Here is a 20541-nt window from a genome sequence, read left to right as displayed (position 1 = left end):
AATAATTTTTTTATCTTTAAACATGTACTAATAAATGCATAAAAGTTTTATAATGATCCGCTGTATAGTTTCTCCAAAAACAATTCGTAAAATTATATCTTATTTTCAACGTTCTAAAGCAGGCTCCCCCCTTAAGGAGACGGGCTTCCTCACCGATTTCTTTCAAACTTTGTAGAAATGTATATTTTGGTCCTAAAAAAAGATTGTTAGAAGGAAATCGGTGAGGAAGCCCGTCTCCTTAAATATTACCAGAATAAATGAGGGTTATTATTTTCCTACACTCACCACAGTTCTGCATAAGAAATTGTTTCCTGGTAGCAAACACCGGGACGCCATCTTATCCTTCATCGTTGCTCCACGAATTCGAATTCCAATATGATACACTGCCCAGGCAGCACATGTTAGCCTAATATATGTTTCTTAGACGTATCTAATGTCTAAGAAACATAAAGTACTATTTAAGAAACGGTTTAAATAGAAACCGTTTTTAGACCTAAATTTTAAAAACATATTTTTCACGTTTCCACAGAAACGAAAAATGTGTTTTATTAAATTGATTTGAAATTATATAATTAATATAGAAAAAATAGTAATTTCTACTTACTTTGCGAGTATTAATTATTTTTACATCATACGTTTCAATGTACTCGATTATGGAACAAGAGACAAAAATCAACACAAGTGTGTGTGATTCCCACCTCTGATTCACCAAGCGACCGATAGATGGCCAGACGTGACGTTCTCGCAAGTAACATTTGTGTTATCACCTTATAAATAACCATCCGGAAAACCGATCCAATACTCTTTTCTTCTTCCTTTCTTTTGAAACTTTTGAGATCACTATTACTTGAAGTGATATTTCAAAAGAGTAGTGAGATTCCACTACACGAAATTTAGAGAGTAATTCATAAAATATAAAAATCTAGTTTTTTACAAAAATGTTGTGACTTAACTCTGTCTATCTTTGAGGCACTGATATATAGAATTGATAAATATTTTTCTGATGGTTTCTGAAACGTTTTTTTGCCGAAAAAGAAACGTTTCTCCTAACGTTTTTTCGTTGGACATTTTTCTCCTAAATAAACGTTTCAATAAAATGGTTATGAAACGTTACGGCAAAACGTTTATGAAACAGTTTTGAAACCAATGTGTGCTGCCTGGGTGCTCATTACAGAAACGTGTTACTATATATTCAACAAAAATTATATTACAAAGCAATCTTATTATGGATATGTTGGTTTTAGTGGATAATATCTTCCAGAATCCGTCTTATAAGACGAAAATTAGGCGTTTTACGTCTCACTTCTCTCCCCCTGCTGCCGCGATACTGCAGCGTACATTTACCGCTTACATTATGCGCACATAGCGCACGATCGCGCCCCGCTTTCTTGTCTAATGCGACAAATGATCGATCTACTTGCCATATACGTCGTAATTTACATGCAATAAGACTTACCACGCGAAAAAGATCCATAATTCGGACAGCGAATACACGTTCCGTGCGCCAAGCTTCGAGCCGGAGAAACTATACCGATTCAATTCAAATGCGCAGTACTACGTGAGTCGTACGAAAGTCAAACTGCACGAGTCAAGTGAGTGTCCCAGCACTACGCGAGTCGTTGCCCCGTCCGTTTCGCCAATATGGCGGCCGCTGGTATTCGATTTTTGCCCGCCAAATCATGGTATGTTCAAATACTTCTTTCTATAAACCGTAATCCCATCTTAATATAAATAAATTCTAACTGTACACATTTCTGAGGAGAAATATCATGTCGTATTATTAATTTATATAATGTGACAAGTACTATAAATTTATGAGGAATAAAATATTCAAATGTCTGTTGGGGATCTCTAGAAATGTAGGAAACGTGTAAATTATAATTTATATGACCTAAGAAAAAAAAGAGGAATATAACAAATACCGTTTCTCTTCAGAACATTTTCGTCGAAATTATTAAGATCGTTATTATGTGATATAAATTTCTATCCCTTTACGTATCAATACTGATTTAGGACGAAACAAGTTTACAGCATGAAAACAAGTTTGTTTGTGTATCAGGACATTCGGACGTTGAGCTTTGAATGGTTTAGACTCAAGTTTAGCTTAATGTGTATAAAATTTCACGTGCTCAAGATATTAAAACTCAAGAAATTAAAATTGTGTTACGTATAAGCGTTTTTCGCATAAATTATTTCTGTAATAATACCATTAGATTGAAATTTCGGGGAAAGGAATAGGTTAGAATAGATTTGTGATTTGAGAGCCAAATACGGTAAAATGATAACGTCATGAGTAACGGCGTGGGTGTATGAATACGTGGTATAATATGATACGGACTGCTTCGATTTTATAATAGATCGTAGTTTTAAACAAATTTTTATAACGATGTGAGTATAGCATGCTATAGAACTTTTTCATTTTTTGTGCGAATATATGGAAGTATTATTTCTAATTAAGTACTCTCACATTTTCTAAGATTTCAAAAATTCTGTGAAAACCCAGCACTTGTGTTTTGCCATTACTTTGCTATTAAATTTTAAAAAGTGTAAAATTCTACTGTTTTGTATCCAATATTCTTTCAAATTAAGTATCTATAATTTGTGTAAAATAATATACAAATTCATATGAAAATATATATAAAATGATATTCAAAATGTATTATAGGTACAAAGTTATTGTTACCCTCTTTGTTATCATATCCTTGATACAAGGAGAAGATTATTACGAGATTCTTGGTATAAGCAGATCAGCTGGTCAAGATGAAATTCGAAGGGCTTTCAAAAAGCTAGCTGTCGTCCATCATCCCGACAAAAACAGCGTATGTAAATTTTATATTAAATAGTATATTATATTCTCTGCTTTCCTCTGCCATCTATCTGTAATAACGATCTAATGTTTCAGGATGACCCAAGCGCTCATGAGAAGTTCATCCGTTTAACAATGGCTTATGAGGTATTGAAAGATAATGATCTGAGAAGGAAATATGATCTTTATGGAGAAGATGGTCTGGACAATTTCAATAAAAGACCAACTTATCATCCATGGAGCTACTATCAGAACAATTTCGACATATATGAAGACGACAAATATGTCATCGCTGTGGAGAGAAACGATTGTAAATATATAATTTTTGTTCCGTCTCTCATCAAGCAAAAATCAAGCAAAACTCGATACTAATTCAATAATCATTCACAAATGAATAAACGAACTAGGTATCAATGTTATACATATATATATATATATACATGTATTTTTGCAGTTGAGAATATTATCAACTCTGACTCAAGTTGGTTCGTGAATTTCTACTCTCCGAGATGCAGTCACTGTCACCACTCGGCTCCGACTTGGAAAGAAGTTGCCAAGCTGCTCGATGGCGTTGTGAAAATCGCGTCGTTTAATTGTGAATACGATAGGCACTTCTGTCATCAGGTCGGCGTCCGTGCCTATCCTACGCAGCTTTATTATAAAAAGGTATTCATACGCGCAAAACGTAATAAAAAGATCAATCTTTACATTATATAATCCTTAGTTACTGAATAATTTCAGATATCTCTATGAATCATATTTAAGTGACACATTTATTACAAAATATTTATTCATTTTCCTTAAAGAATTCGCAGCATGGAATACGCTACACGGGAGAGAATACGCAAGTTGCTATTATGCGATTTGCGTTGGACAGACTGGACATCTACGTGCCGAAAATAAGCGATGTCCAGTGGAAGCGGTTCTTACGTGGCAAGGACATCGTCGAGAGACCTATGCTCATCTTCACGTGCGGTGATCACCAGAACTGTTTCAGTCCTGACGACAGACTTGTAGTAGCAGCTACATTCGTAAATATCGCATTAAACAAGCGTCAGTCTTAATAAAACGCGGTCGAGTTGTAGTGAACGTTACAGGATTCTTTCCTCGCAGGACAAACTGATCGACGTAAAGGTATTCACGTGCGCGGATGGCAACTGCCACGACAACGTGTCTCGCAATACGCACGCGGTATACTTGCCAATATACAACGCGTCTTCCTGGGAGCCTGTGTTCTTCGACGGCTTGTCTGATGTAAACGCGCTAGTAGAGAAACTCTTGGACCATCTGCCAGCCCCACGAGAGCTGACCGACAATGATTTCACGGTGAGTGGCGCGTCAAATGTTCGCTTGTACAATTCTCGAAATTTTATTCTGATCGGGAATCTTCGATGCACGGTTCGCAGATTATCAAGGGAACCGAAGCCGATGTTGCTTGGCTCATATGCTTTTACCTCGGCGATTCCGCGGCTATAGATCTGCAAATGAGAAAATTGTCTATCAGCGGCGTTAATTTGGGTAATTATAATTTTAATGAATCGAAGACCTGTAATCTACGAACCTAGTGTGACAAATTTTTATGTAGTAACGAATATTATCTTCCAGGTAAGATTCATTGCGGCAGAAACGGTCAGCTTTGCAGCACGTTGGGCGTGAACCGTTATCCGATCTGGGGTATGCTCAAGCCGGGCGGAGCGTTCGAGTTGGACCACGGAAAGAGCAGCAACAACGACATTATCAAATTCGCGCAGCTCAGCGTGAAAACTACGAACGTTCAGGCTCTTACTCTGGAAGAAGCGGTATCGATATTACATAGGCACAACGGTACACTTAAAAAAAATTTTGCATTTCGCGACAGAAAGAATCTCGAGATTATTAATCAAGTAAAATGATGCAGGAGACGAAGTGTGGTTTCTGGATTGGTACACACCCTGGTGTCCACCCTGCATACAGTTTCTGATGGAGCTGCGTAGGGCGTCGCTGGAATTCGACGCGTCGATCGTCCGTTTCGGTACCATCGATTGCACCGTCCACACTGCGTTGTGTCGTCAGCACAGCATACAGTATTATCCGACTGCGATGCTCGTAAACGGCAGCAGCACGCACCTATTCACGATACAGAAGACAGCCGCGAACGTGATCCAATTCATTAACGAGAAAAGAAACCCGTCAGGTAGTAAAATAAAATAATCTGACAGATCATTGCATAAGGGTTGCATTTACCGAAAGCTTTCTTCATCGTCCGCCGCGCGCACAGTTATAGAATTAACTTCGGAGAGCTTTCGTCGGAAGCTTGCGAGGAAGAAGAGCAAAGTCATGTGGATCGTCGATTATTTCGTATCATGGTGCGGTCCGTGCCAAAGATTGGCGCCGGAATGGGTAGCCGTTGCGAAAGCATTGAGCAGTCTGCCATTCGTTAACGTGGCCAGTGTGGATTGCGAGGCCGAGGCTTCCTTGTGCTCGTTCCAAGGTGTGCATTCTTACCCCAACATCAGGATGTATCCGTTAGGCAGCGAAGGCCTCAGCACAGTCGCGTGAGTAATACCGAACATCGTAACAAAATCCTTTTTGTTTCTTTTTTTTTACTATATTTGTTACGTTGAAGCTTGTACAACGGACAGCGAGATTCGTGGTCCATGTTAACGTGGATTACGTCGTTCCTGCCGAAGAGGATTCGCGATTTGACTGCCTCCGATTACCAGAGAGTGCTGGACAGCAAACACACGTGGATCGTCGACTTTTACCTGCCGCACTGTTGGCCCTGCCAAAAGATGGAACCTGAGCTTGCCATCGCCTCTCACGTAAATGCTGTTTTTTTTTATTATAAACTGTCAGCCTTCCACAACTCGTTCGATTTGTTATGAATTCGATCTCGATTTCAGTTAGTGGAGAAAGTAAAATTCGGAAGAATCAACTGCAATTTCTACGTGAACGAATGCGCACACGTGAAAGTGTTTCCGACACTGGTGCTATACGACCCCAAGCGGACGAGGAAAAATGATGGTGTGAAGATTGACGCGACGACGGCTGCGGCAATCAGGGATAAGGTTTTACAGATTACTAATCCGCGCTTGGAACACGACGAACTGTAATAGACGAGGTGCCTAAATCGAAATTATTAAGCTTTTGTACTTATCTGTAATCGATGTGTCGCTGTACACTGCCGTAACCGGTGCTTCTCACTTATTGTGACGCGTTTCGTTCTTCCAAGAGAGATGAAAGAGAAACCAGATAGAGGTTTAGCCCTATTGTGATACTTTTATATTTGTAAGTACTGTTTATGCATTTGCAAGGTTCGTCTTGCAATTTCTCTTAGAAATGCATTATTATAAAAAAATGTATAGTATGGTATAGTAGAGTTAATAAGCAAAGTATATTCTTATTTATATGCATGTTGAAACTTGTTAATAATTTCTAATGGACAAATCACAATAAATTAAAACAATGTCAATTTGCAAACTGAAACTTAGTATTCAAATAAAGATTCGAATACTAAATATTTAATTGTAATTGTATTTAATTTTAATTGAATTTCTAAAGAGAAATTACAATTACTTCTGTAATTAAATCTTTTAATCATCAAAATGATAAAAATTTTCTCAAAGTGATTAAATTTGTATCATTTTGATTAAATTTTTACAATAAAATTATATTTTGTAACACTCAAAGGTCCTGTTTCAGTTTGTACTTTAAGACGTGAATCTCATAAATGTGATCATTGATTAATATGAAATAAAGCAAATTTTTGAGAAAAGGAAAGCCCCTCTTTTTATTTTGTAATATCTTTGATGTCCTTAAAGTAGTATTAAACATTATTTAAAAAATACATTTTTGCAACTTTTCTGTGTAAATGCATTAATATTTAAGTTAATAGAGTCTTACATATTCCACGGATTTGTAACTGTTACATAGATAAATAGATACAGAGATAAATACATGCTATAAAAATGTAGCGTTGTAAACTCGTAGTATGTGTTCATGTATTTAAATGCAGTATATATATCCAAACATTTTATATATAAAGTATTTTACATTTTACACATTTAAGTAGATATATAAAATTATTATAGTTTGATAAGTATTTAAATAAATGAAATATTGTATAATAAAAATAATCTAAACGTGCGAGAGTGCTTTGTAAAGTTCTCTCGGTCTCCCGTCTTCTCGATAATTGCACTAATATTTTTTAAACACGAAATAATTTCTATTTTGCCGACGCTTGAAAAATGCAGAGTAAGGTGAAAAAGAGCACTTGATACCGAATTAAATAAATTCATTTACTGGAAGATGGAATGTGCATCGACTGAAAATAATGTGATAAAAAAAATGTGATAACGTTCCCCGTTCCACGGCAGGTACGAATTTTTGTTAACCTCTTGACACGAGTAGACCATCAGCTATTCCCTTTAAAAATAATGTTGCTTTAACTATTTTTTTTTACTCCGCTATTATGCAATATGGATTTGAGAGATGAATATTCTTTCGAATAATATAAATAGCTTATTATATGAATCTACTTTCTGATATCACATAAACTCGCGATATGCGAAGGCAGTGCTAATGGAATAATACAACTGAGAAAATTCAACAAACTAGTGTTATAGCCGTCTTACAGTGCGTGTATAATTAAAGATTAATAAATACATGTATTAACATCAATTTCTGCTTTTCTCATAATTGCTAAAGTAGAAAAAAGAAATTTCGTAATATCAAAAATTTTGTACAAATAGAATTTATCAACGAAGACAACATACAAGTTTTGTTCGAAATTTCATGTCGCATGTGTAATATCAACTTTTAATCTCTAACGTCATATCTTTGGTCGGTGTCGCAGAAGAAAACAAACCCACTAGTTACAAACCTGAATTGCACAATACAATGAACATGCAACAAGTATATTGGCCATAACGTAAATTACTTCAGAGTTAATTATTTAGAGTAATTTTTTTAAAAGAATTTCGCTAGTTCTAGATACCAAAATCCAAGTTTAATATCTTTTCACATCGCTTTTTACTGACACAGATGACATGAAATATAATTGTGCTTCTGTCTTCACTTTGAACAGATTTACATGATCGCGTTAGATTGTATCGATAAATTTCATAAAAATAAAATATGCATTGCTATTAAGTAAACTGATATAAGTTCTCTCAACTGTTAACGAAAATTAATAACTTGTTACAGCTCAAATCTACTCCGCCTTTTTTAGAATATGCAAAATCTACATTTTTGTCCCAGTCTTTTGTCTTCGTATATATTTTCACTGTTCGTTCTCTCTTTTTTATTGTTCGCGTACAAAGAATTCCAAAAAGATTTGACCTACCTTTGAAAATGTAATCTATCTCAAGTCCAAACTGGAAATAATAAGTGTCGTGCTAATTCGTGTAAATCACTCGGTCGTGTCAAGCGCAGTTTCAGACGTTTCAAATTTATGTGAACTTACACTATTCTGAGCACACGAGCCTACAATTGGACTAAATCTCTGAGGAATCCAGTATACTTTTTAAGAGAAAGCTGTTTACGCTGTAATATCCCAACGCGGTCTCTCATTCATTGATTAGCGACTGATTTCGTAATTCAAACGTACAATTACGAAGGTGTAAAGCATAAATACAATTATGTAAGGCCAAAGTTTCGATCGAATAACAACTAAACAAAATCAAATCCGTTCTAGGTTTCTTCCACATGCTAATGTGCCAATAACTGTTACATACTATGTGTATAAGTCATGATCCTCGTACGTTTCCGAAAAATATCTTTCTGAAAGGTGTCGACCTGTCCCCGCTGGTCAATCTTACGCAGTAGTTCTCTTAAAATTGCAAACTATATATATATATATTGTCCCCCGGCCTCGTGATATAAAAATAATACAGTATACACATAATATGATACATATGACAGCTGGTCGTAAAAGTATAATTTTGTGTTCCTCGAATCTGCGAATCACTGGCATTAATCACGCGCAATTAATAAATGGTCCTAGTGTTACCGCGGCCTTGGTAGATCCAAGTGTGCAGCCGTTTCAATTGCAATAACGAGTGAATTACGATACGAACATCGTGTATTAGGTATCGCGTTTGGATGGCGGTATTAAGTGGTCCGGCAACACTGTCGGGAGATCGTAGCCCTCGAGCTTCACGTTAATCAAGTGCATCGCTAAGGCAAATTCATCCGAGTCCAACAGTCCGTCCTTATTAACGTCCGAAAGATTCCAGATTTTCCCAAGTACGCTGTTGGGTAGTTTGGACTTGACCATTTCAGATTTCGCCGCTGCAATTTGCATGAAATTATTTTATTTCAATGAAAATGTATTTTATCCCGAGAGAAGAATGAAGCGTGTGTATAAATGAAAATTTGTCCGGCTTACCCGCTCCCGTAATTTTTCCGTCTTGCGGCCCAAGTGAGTCGAAGATGCTGTCGTATTTATATCTCTCCTTGTTGACAATCCATTCTGGTTCGCCTGCACCTGCGTCAATTCCTTCGCCCCTCTTGTACCCAAAGGGACTAACTTGGTCTTCTACACCTTCGAAGGCACCTCCTAAGATTAAATAAGTAAAAGAAAAACTTGTATTTTACATTAGCTTCTTCATAAACTAGATTCATTTGTTTTATAGTAAATAATTTTATTACTATTTTTCATCGGAGACTTTACATATTCTTCTCCAATGTTAAAATATTTTTGACGAAAGATTAAGGAATGCAAATGCAAGCGCGGTAACGTACCTTTAATGAGCGGTTCTGAAACAGTAGTGATTTCATCATGCGGTATCATTGCCATTAGCTTCGCGATGTCCTCAGCGAGCATCTTGTCTACCACTTCCAGTAACTTCGGCTTCAGGGGATTGAATTTATTAAAATCGTGATGCGCCAGGCACTCCTGCATCTTCTTTAAATCCGGGAAGTCGCCAGGCGAGATCTGTTGCTCTCTTTGAATTTGATCGTAGGTCTGACCCAAGTTCTTTATCAGTTCCTTCTTCCTGTTGTCCTTGCCAAACACACTCGGCATCTCTTTCTTCAGTGAGCTTATTATGTACGCGTGCACCTGCGAGAATTGTTAGATTTTTCTCAATCCTGTCCACACGTTCAATCTAAGAGCACTTGAGTTGTTAAAATTCAAATTCTTTGCTTGACGTACCTTAGCCAAGCGTGCTCGTTTAATTAAGTCATTAAGCTTTCTTAACGCGGCATTTCGCGGCAGCGATTGCATGTCTTTAAACAAATCTTGCTCCTCGTCCTCAAATAATCTAAAAGGTTTACGCAACTCATAAATATAACAGAAAGTTAGAGAAATAAATTAAAGAGACTAAATAAATAACACGAAATCACATTTTACCTTCTATTGACGTCGTATCTGAGCGGCTGATCCCAGAACGAGCCAATGTAAACCCTGGCCACTTCTGGGGTCTGCAACACCTTTCCTAAGGACCACATTAACGCGCCATACACTCTCATAAGCTGTTGGTGATCTATCATGTCAGCCTTGTTAAGAACGATTCTGATCTTATCGTCGTGTCCGCGTAAGGCCTCGATAGATCTGCGAAACTCGTCCGATATGTCGAGCTTATGAGCGTCAAACAACAGTATAATCCTATCTACGCGTTCAGCGAACCATTCTAGGACGCCAGTAAAGTCGTATCCTCGGTCAACCTGCAAAAGGAAACATTTTATGTCCACATGTTTAAAGTCCACCAACAATTATATTTATCAAATTAGAAAAGGCAAGAGTTTAGAAAGAAGGCAACACTCACTCGTTGTTTCTCACCAGACAATATACCAGGTGTGTCCACTATAGATATGCCTTTCAAGACGGGCGAAGCTACCGTTGAGCATTGCAATCTGTTTAAAAATGCATTGCCGAATTTCGAGAGTGGCCTGAACTGCTTGACTGGATCAACGACCAAGGCATTTCCAGGAATAACGCCCTCCTTCTCGTCGTACATAACTGCTATGAATCGATCCGTGGTAGGTTCCGGCCCGATCCTGATGCCTGGAAAGTCCCTCTCCAATAGGTACTTGATAAACGTGGTCTTGCCAGTGGAGTACTGTCCGACTAAGAGAATCATCGGTTTTGCATCAAAATCCGGGTCGTCTAGCTGTGGTGAATGAAAGTCATGGAATTGGTAATGTTGCTCCAGTGGCAACAACTTCGCCTTGTATATCCTCTTGAGACCTTCGGTGACATTTTCGAAGAGGTCCTGTTTGTTGTTTTCCTGCCGGCTCATCCAGTTGAACATGTTGACGGCCTGCAACAAATCGAATCGCTCATTTTTACCCATCGTTATCCATCTGTAATCGATATTATAACAATTCGCAGCTCGCACTCTAATCGAGCGGCAACGCGCCTCGAATCGAACAAGATCACAATCTGAAGTTAGCTGTTCGAAAAAATACCTAAATACGATTCAGAGAAAGAGAGAGAGAGGTTAAGACAGTCACGCCAATTCGACGTGCTCGCTTCGCCCCGAGTTGCACTTTCGAGAGTCTTCAAAGGCGGCCGAAAGACACGATTAGGAAAAATCGTATCCGACCCGAGGTAGATTCGATTCGATCACGTTCTCGCGCGGCGAGCTCTCGTTATCACCCTCCTTCCCGGTATCTCCCTTTGCGGTTCCGCCTTCCTCACCTAACTGCACCTTCCGGAAGACTCGAGCTCGCGAAACTCGAGACGAGCCACTCGACTGAGTGTGCACTCGGAGCGAAGCGCGAAAACGCAAGGAGTGTGAAAACGAGCGCATGGGGACGGGGGACGGACGGACAGCGTGCGGGTCGTCGTGCCACCAACCTTTGCTCGGATGTCCGTCAGTCAAGGTTGAACGAACGAGCACGCTCGACAGAGCGCGACAGGCTGGACTGCGAAGAGCGGTGGAAGGCGAGGACGGCGAAGACGATGGAGACGATGGCGACGACGACGTCGTCGACGACGACTGGACGGTCCGCCGCCGGCGTGACGTGTGGGCCGCGAAGATCGCGAACAACGCGGACTTCCGGGCGCGGACGTGGTAGTGGCGGAGCGACTGCTCGATCCGCTGCCGCGATCCTCGATCGCTCGGCGGCGGTGACGCAAATCGGGGGGGACGCGTTGCGCGTTGCGCCGCGCGGGCAACTCCGAACCCGTTCAAACGGGAGCGAAGCGGGCCGAGCGAACGAGATCGAGTGGACGAACGATCGCGCGAGGCGGACTGGTACTCGATAAATCAGGGCGATGTACGTTCTTTGGTTCTCGGTAGGCAAAACTGTATACGTGTGCACGCGACGCGAACCTTCCCGTCGCGACAGACAACACGGACTAGCAGTATGACTGACAACTGACAATTACCAAGGCGCGAACGTGAACGGGGCGTGACGGGGTAGAGGGAGACCAGCCGGATATGCATGACACACGAGCTGTTTCCATAAATATAACATTAATTGATTATAATAAGGTTATCCCTATGAATAAACCATCCTCAGTTTTCTTTCCCTCTTTCGAGAGACTGCGTGTGAAGAGACGGAAGATTTTTAAATGAATCGCGACTAACTTCACTACACAGGATCCGTTCATACAATTTAAATTTAATTTTGATTTCGCAAAAAGAATAAGAAGTAAGTTTTACAATTGGGACTGAAAGCTTTAAATAAAATTAAGGAAAACTGGATATTTAGTTGAAATATTATACAAACTTTGTTTTATACTTTGTAAAATAATACTTGTGCAAATTAAGAGAGGTTATCTTGTACTTTATCACTTTACTGATCGGCGCCGTCAAATACCGTGAATTGTGTGCACAACTTCAGACCGATGCTTAGAGATTAGTAGTTCGCGGTTAGAGACAGGACGTACTCAATCGGAGGACGCTTCTTCAGGTGCAAAGTACAAGATAACAAATAGGAATAGGTGCGCGTGGAGAGAAATCGTAATTCTTATAAAAACTCGACGCTATCGTGCATTCGCAATTTCTGCTATCATCTATTTATTTTGTCTTATTTTATTTTCGCTATCGGGCACCTCGCACGTTCATAAAAGTCTGATAAGAGAGTACCGATTGTACGAGACTTTTTCATTCTTGGTGAACTTTTTACTTTCATATTTTTGTTATCGCAATATTCACGCCATGAAGGAAAATTAAAATCTTTGCAAGAGAAGTGTAATGCGAAATTTACCGGCGTCTCTTATTACGCCTGAAGTCAGGCACTGTGGAGTTTGACGTGAAGTTGCCAATCGATTACTTTTTGAATTTCAGTTGGTCACGAAACGGTGCGAATCGCGCGATGTCGACGCTCCGTGGAATTCGCGCTGGAAAACGCGTATTTAACTCGCTCGTCGATACCTGCTATCGTTTTCGTCGCAAATTTGCAACGCAAAGGATGGCGACGTATACGAAAATCTATAAAGGTACGATGCATTTCATTATTTTGCTATAAAGAGATGGAATTAAGAAGATGAGATGAGATCGAGACGGTTATAAAATGGCAGAGGCGGTGAAGGAGATAAACCTGTCCTACTTTGCATTTTATTTCTGTTTTAATTTGGTTTACGTATTCTTTTTTCCCACGTAACGCTATACTTGCATCCATTTATTAATTGCAAATTTTGCATCTCTCTAAAACGTGTACATATACATAGATATAAATATACACGTTGCCTTATTGTCTCTTGTAACCTCGAATAAATGAAACCTCTCCTTTTCTTGTTACTTCTATTTCTTTCCATATTTCTCTTTTTCCTTTTCCTTCATTAATAAATGAAGTTCTCATTTGCCGTAATAGCTAATTTCTTTCCCGCAGCCATCTCGAATTTTAGATGTAATGAATATTAGGTTCACGATGACGAATGTAATAATTGTGTGATAAATTATCGAGGCAGAGGCACGAATTAATGAATAGTCCATCCGTACAATCATATTTAATATTATATTTATATAATAATATTTTATATAATATTTATATAATAATAATATCATATAATAATATTTGATTATAATCTTTTGTTGCAATATTTTCTTATGAATTATTTAGTGAGTAGTTTGGAAAATTACGTGGACAGAAAATCTAAATTTTATATAATAATATTTGATTATAATTTCCTGTTGCAATATTTTCTTATGAATTATTTAGTGAGTAGTTTGGAAAATCTAGATATATCGAAATTCGTCAATAATCCGTAGGCTCAGGAGATACAGGGTGTTTCAGATCACTGGGACTCCTCGTACGTATGCATGAATAGTACCTAAGTTATGTAAGGCTGTAATAGCAGTGAATGGCAGTGACATAACGGCACGGAGGCGTGATGTTAACGGCGCGTGGCCATGCCAAGAGACAATCGATAGCTACGACCTTCCTTTACACAGAGCGCGCCCGATCGAATCGCGAATATTGGATTTTAAGCGAAGGCGGCATGTTCGCCACGTGGCTACAAACGCAGCATTTTAATCCCCGAGTAATGAGTCACCGGCAACGATAAATTCACAAGCACTCTCTCGATTTTATCGTTCCAGCTGAATGTACAATGTCCAAGATACATAGGGCAGTTGTCTCTTGATTCGGTTTAATTGAAAAATCGTACGTCGCGGAAGCGCCGATAAAATTAATTGGGTAATAACTCGTGACCGGAAATGCACGAGGTGTAATTACAGTTATAATTTTTTTAAAGAAGACTTATTCACCTTATTTCTCAGGCTAAAGTATCGTACTGAATGGATGCTTCATGAGCGAACGTTTCGCGATTTAATTGATCGAAAAGTGAAACGCATTGATCAGTGACGTATCGTCTGTCGCTGCACTGAGCGCGGTTAATTTAATTACTAATTACGCACTATTCGATCTTCGATGAACAATGGTTCACGCAATAATCGTACGCGCGGTATTACGCAATGATATGCGAAACGTCCAGTGTCAGTCATTGCATAAGCAAACCGGGCACATCCCGGTTAAACGATTTCGTGTCCATTTATTCATCTTAACAAGCTTCGCTTGAATTACAACTGGTTTGCTAGGATACCGAGTTGTAACTGCAGCGGCATGTTATGGCGCTTGACCTGAACATTTACAGTCTCTCTAAAGAATGGAATGATACGTGGACATTAACGTAAAATTTGTTGCAAAGCACTGAGTTATTTCAAAATTAATGGAACTTAGAAAACACGTAATAAATTGACGCGACTGTATGAAAATACTATGACTAAATTATTTTTATCGAAAATGAAAATAGAGAAAAATAATTGAAAAATTATTCTATATCAGCTTTCATTAAAAAGCAGCACGTAAACACTATAATGATTTATTTCTTCGAAGAAATGTAAATTCCAGATTTTTAAGATTCTTGTAGAATACATGTGTGATTGCTATTCACATATAAAAGTTCATATCTTATATTAATGTCAATATGTGAATGAAATCATCCTTATCATTATCAGAAGTTATATAAGATACCAACGATCCACATTCTATAATATATCATTAATAATCATTTTCATGATATGTGCAATAAGATAATTAGAAGGGCTTTATACGCCAAATTTTTGGTACCAAATATTTGTATCAACAATTACAAATATTTCGCATATATTAAACATTAAGTAATTTTAATTGAGAATTAAACTTATCTACATATCTTACTCTCTCTATCTCTCTCTTATATCTTACTTCTTACTTTTGCAGAATGTACCTGAAAATATTTTATGCAGTGGAACCTTCATCGGTAGGCATCCCTCTACAGATAAAGGATGAAAGTTGTCGAGTAAAGTAAGTACATATCTATTCAAACATGCTATTTTATTAGTTGATCAACGTTTTGTAAGTACAACGAACTCTTTCACGTTATTGTAAACTTCTGTGAATAATTACGCTCTTAAATTATTTTTCTCATTAATACAGTTTCTCTTTTTGTCATTTAAATAATCTCTGTATTTCTATGTACTATTAACATTCGATAAAAAATGTATAATTTTATAATTTGTTATTATACCGTTATTTATCGATAATTATAAAATTAATATTTGCAAATTTGTCATTTTATTATATTTCAGTAGTTGTTCTTATATGCTTACGTTGATCGACTATGAACATTTCTCAATTACATATGTGTGATACATATCCTTCACATATAAATAGATATAGTGGAATATATTTTGTTTGTATGCACATGTAGCAATGATTCTCGCATAAAAGCATAAAAATTAACATCTATGAAGCGATATACGCAAAACGATCATAGAACTCAGTAAATTTTTACATTTTACATTCGGCATCCCAATCCTCCGGAATCACGTCGTGCCATGCTTGCTTGAGATTTTGCAATAGACAAGGACTCCTGCAATTCGGAATTTCCAAAGGATGCGCACTACTTATTTCCGTATTGTTCAGATATAGCGCCTATGGCAACAGAGAGAAACGCATGTAGAGTAGAGCATTGCTAATATTCGGATAATAGATGCATGTGCAACGGTATTACTGCGATGCAAATGTATCGACTAATTCAGAAATCTCAATGAGTAATTATGTAGTCTCTGCGATGATGCATAATCTCGAATTACACCAATTAATTACATTAATTACGTACAATTTCTCACAATTATGCATAATAGTTATCCGAATTTTCGTAAATAATTTTGAGACTTTAATTACAGTTGAAACATAACTTTTAATTATAAAAATTATTCGTTACCAAGTTATAAACTTATATAACGATATCAATACCTTCACTTCTTCTCCGTTATCGGCGGTATACAGCTCGAATATGAGCGTCGCTCCGTAATCAGGTTTCAAGAGTTCGTTTGTAAATCCCATCGTCCTCAGCACGTTGACGATAGTTATATCGTGAGCGGAATAAAAATAAGATCGTTTCGGATTGGAGTTAGTTGCAACGTCTTCCATGCAGAGCAAAATCTCCTTCAGTAACGGACCTGAAATGTCGAGATATTATATTTTTATCATGTTTTGTAACGGTATGCATAATTCTGCGCCGCGCAATTTCATAAAAGGTATAAAGAGAGAGAAAGATATACATAAAAAGATTCGTACCTCCCAAAAGACGTTTCTGAATAGTGCTGTCGGTGAAGATTGCCAAGCTACGAGCAGCTATTTTGCGCATCTCGTTATTGTAGAAATTGCGCGTCCATGGCGGAAGCTGTAGACCATGTTGCTCCTCAATTTCGAGAGTGTTATAAAGAAACTCGACGTCGGTGATTGTGCTCATATTTTGTCCGGTGTGTTTGGTCAATTCTTTGTAATAATCGGCCATTTTTACGTCCGACCTTCTAGCTTCGTTCGCGTACGCCTCTTTCAATGCTTCCGCTAGCCTCGGGCATGGTGCTTTTACCGTTATCAACTGCAACAATATCACTATCTCATATATAAGCTCTTCCATGGGTGGGCTTAAGATCTTCTTTTTAAGATCTTTTTACTCCAATTTGTTTAACATTTAATTTAATTAAATTTCTTTATTGAGAAACTGTTTGAATCAAAAGGTTTTCGTTTCAAAGCTACCACTTAAGAGTCTTTTTCTTTTTACTGAAAACGATGCTAAAAGAATTTTCTAAGAAAAAGAAAGAAAAATAGAATTTAAATTGATGTCTAAGTAAGAAATCTTAAACTGTAGACTTTATGCGTAAATTTGATAGGATTTGTACCTTGTCCAAGTTTCGTGGTATCGAATGCACCGGAACGGGGGTCCATGCTAATCCAGCCACGAACATATCTTCGGTATTTGGTGGAAATAATCCGGCGAGTAATGTCTGTGCTGACATAATGCACCGATCTGCATAGCTGCTACGCACCAGTGTGTTCGCACTTTTGAATTTACTACCGATTGTAGTGCCATATTCTTGGCGGATCCATTGACCCACATTGTACAGTTGAAGCATACCTTTCTGAAAGTAAATTTCAAGATTGATAATGCACGATGCGCTATTGTCTGCGCTTGCTATTGTTGCCTTATAACCGTTATATATATATTGCGTGCAGAGATGTGCTATTTAATTTATGGTAAGTCCAGATATAAATCACCGTATTATGTACAAAGCATTTAACGGTGCATCCACGTATTTCGCTCGAACCTTGGTCAAGGCGCCCCAACCATCGGGCCAAGAATAATTTATGTAGGGATCCTTAGGATACGTCTCCGTAGGAGTTCGGTCTCCGTGACGAAACAGCTGACAAAGAACAATGATGATTACTGTGCGAGAAAGCATATTAAGGATTATAATACCGTGCATCCACTTTCAATTACAAAAGCTTTATTAACTTGGAATTTTTAATGAAATATCGTTGAAATATCAAATCTCAATTTTTTTATAATTTAAGTTTAATTTAATTAAATATCTCGTATCGAAATCGAAAGAAGTTCAAATTTTATGAACCCGTTGACGGCTAATATTCTATTTTACAATTTTTATGAAAAATAAAATGAAATAGATAATAAATTATGTCGACTCTTCTCTGAAACGTTCAAAATCTAATTTGCAAACTAATTAAAGTCTGCGATGATAAAAATAAACTTATATTGTTCATATCAAAGTAAGAAATAAAACTTTACTTAAAATTGGACTGTACAAGAAACCATATAATAGAATCGTGGGCTTTATTGAGTTAAATTTAATGTTAAAACGCTAAATTAGCGCCCCAAACGTGCAATTGTTATAAACGGGTACTTACAAAAACCACTTGCCGTAACGTGTCATGCTTAGTAATCGGAGACGCCAATGCCGTGTAGGCTAACAGCGTGCAACCGATGAAGGTTCCGAGTACAACCACACTCACGCAAACGCCAAGCTTTCTGTAACGACAATTACCCATCGAGGTTCGTCTTCTCGTCCGATCCATTTGCCCCAATTATGCGCGTCCTCTGTTGCGATGTATCCTATAACTTCTTCGATCGGCGACTAGATCGTAAACGAGAGCTCGTTAACGGTGTTAATGAGTCGGACAACCTGATCGTTTAAGGATCATGTTGTCCTTCGTGTAAAATAAGTTTAAAACTCTACTCTATCTGATTAAATATCGGTTGAACTCTGTCCTCCGGAATCAATTATCTTTCGTATAAGCTTTTATCTAACAAACCAGAATAAATTGCTTGACATAACAATAACAAGAAAAAAAAACACAAAAAACATAAAAGATAAAATAATAAAAATAACTCATAAATGGTTGAAGATTTGTATATTCCTTTTTAATAGATTCTACGTCAAATAAGATTGTGAAATTCATAAAAATATCTCTTTTGAAAACTTTACTGTGGGAAACTATTTTCCAATTTTTCGCAACAAATGCTATTAAGAATTTCTTTCTAACGTTAACGTTTAAATTAAAGAAGAAATATTAAATTAATTTTAATTTTAAATCTCTCTCTCATACATGTCTAACTTTGTATCTTATTTTACAATTAATTAAATTGTACAATTTATCTACCATGGTAAACGGTTTCTACCATGGTACCGTATTTACGAAAGATCGAACACATACTTGTTTCACGCAGATAAGAGACTCACATACACACGCACGCACGTTGTAATTATCAGTGACGTGGCGGATAATGGAGATTCTCTTAGAGCCGAGTTGATCTCTTACTTACTTGCAATGTGGAGCGTCAACCGACCGCATCCGTGAGTCCGTCGAGCACGATACAGCACTGTCGAGCAAACGGTACCGTCGTCGTGTTCCTCGTGAACGCTGCGTAGCGGGGGGAGACGTGAGATGCGTGATGTGCGTGCACGTAAAATCGATAACACGATTCGCGTTTCGAAAAATCCGTACGCTGGTGAATCAGATTCGCGTGGCTTCGTTAATGACGTGTTATCACGCCTCGATTAGGGAAATCCTAATCGCGCGAGTCAGCACTTTTTCCTTGTCACGTCTTCAGCACGTCGAAGAATTGACTGGCATGGCCGATCCGTGTCTTGCTTACGTAAATACCGCGATGCGCGAACGAACACACTGCTGGTTCTCCAACACGTTCCAAAACGACTATCTAAGATCAAGTATACGCAGCTGAATCAGTTTTCTCTCGCCGACTATGCAAAGTGATCCTCGATGCGCAGCGCGTTTCTGGTTTTGGTCAAGTTTGATCAAGTGATATCGTTAATGTCGTTAATGGCCCGTTGCGGAATTCGATATCGTTGACAGCTTATGGCGATACACGAATGACAGATGCAACGTGCGCAGCAACGTTTTCGGGAACTGCGCACGAAAGTAAAGAGTGTCTTACTTTAAAAATGTAAATTATATGTCAAAATTTTACATGTACAATTTTTTTAAATGGGATATTCTAATTGTTCAAGAATATTTTCTTTTGACTTTGCTATTTACTTCTATATGCGTCGTTCATCGTTTTATATTAATATCGTATTAAACGTGACTGATTTTCTATATTTCATATAGGATTTTTTTTACGATTTTCGTTCTTAAACAAAAAATAAATAAGATAAAAAATAAATCCTAAAGATAACATTTTTACATATTAAATATGCTATAATAACGTTTTAGATTTAACATACTGATATATTCCACACAAAAACGTTTGAAATGTCTTGAAATGATGATTTTAAGTGGATTCTCAGCGAAGCACTTGATTGCTGATCGTTGGTATCGATTGTGTCGAAAATTTGCTGTCTCATGTAATTTACTGGAAAGGAAGGCTGACAGTCACTTGCGTTTCCGGTTCCACATATTTAACAATAACTAGAGCATATAAGCTGTATTTATTGTAAAACGTCAAATAATTAGCAAGGAAGAACATGGAAGCATCATCCGAATAAATGATG

General features: G+C 37.7%; 3 protein-coding genes across 4 annotated transcripts in view; 2 read left to right on the top strand and 1 right to left on the bottom strand.

Moving 5' to 3' along the window:
• The first annotated feature begins 1929 nt into the window (after nucleotides 1-1929).
• LOC105275872 (dnaJ homolog subfamily C member 10) lies at nucleotides 1930-6560 on the top strand. Its single transcript, XM_026973880.1, has 12 exons — nucleotides 1930-2388; nucleotides 2666-2819; nucleotides 2903-3116; nucleotides 3261-3472; nucleotides 3613-3837; nucleotides 3920-4132; nucleotides 4213-4324; nucleotides 4412-4630; nucleotides 4704-4979; nucleotides 5064-5340; nucleotides 5412-5607; nucleotides 5689-6560. Coding segments are annotated over exons 1-12 (2310 nt in total). The 5' UTR covers nucleotides 1930-2386; the 3' UTR covers nucleotides 5899-6560.
• Nucleotides 6561-6771: 211 nt separating this feature from the next.
• Nucleotides 6772-20143, bottom strand: LOC105275877 (EH domain-containing protein 3). The gene is made up of 14 exons (XM_026973817.1): nucleotides 19353-20143; nucleotides 18437-18663; nucleotides 17839-17934; nucleotides 17413-17652; nucleotides 16805-17111; nucleotides 16481-16686; nucleotides 16016-16156; nucleotides 11589-11609; nucleotides 10555-11049; nucleotides 10140-10453; nucleotides 9942-10050; nucleotides 9530-9848; nucleotides 9174-9344; nucleotides 6772-9076 (listed from the first exon to the last, which is right to left on the bottom strand). The coding sequence occupies exons 2-14, from the start codon at nucleotides 18602-18604 to the stop codon at nucleotides 8871-8873; spliced, it is 2793 nt and encodes a 930-aa protein (XP_026829618.1). The 5' UTR covers nucleotides 18605-18663; nucleotides 19353-20143; the 3' UTR covers nucleotides 6772-8870.
• LOC105275875 (transcription factor SOX-11) overlaps nucleotides 11590-20541 on the top strand; it is an 86387-nt gene continuing 77435 nt past the window's right edge. Inside the window, exons 1-3 of one of the 2 annotated variants that reach the window (XM_011333048.2) lie at nucleotides 11590-12010; nucleotides 13027-13178; nucleotides 15443-15526. The gene's annotated coding sequence lies outside the window, so the exon portion shown is untranslated. Of the gene's footprint in view, nucleotides 12011-13026; nucleotides 13179-13721; nucleotides 15527-20541 lie in introns of those variants that run through there. The other variant, XM_026973881.1, reaches the window with a different exon arrangement.

This window comes from Ooceraea biroi, chromosome 11 (genome assembly GCF_003672135.1).
Source record: "Ooceraea biroi isolate clonal line C1 chromosome 11, Obir_v5.4, whole genome shotgun sequence".
Lineage (NCBI taxonomy): Eukaryota > Metazoa > Arthropoda > Insecta > Hymenoptera > Formicidae > Ooceraea > Ooceraea biroi.
The sequence above is the reverse complement of the archived record's forward strand: the minus strand, read 5'-3'. Positions and strand labels throughout refer to the sequence as shown.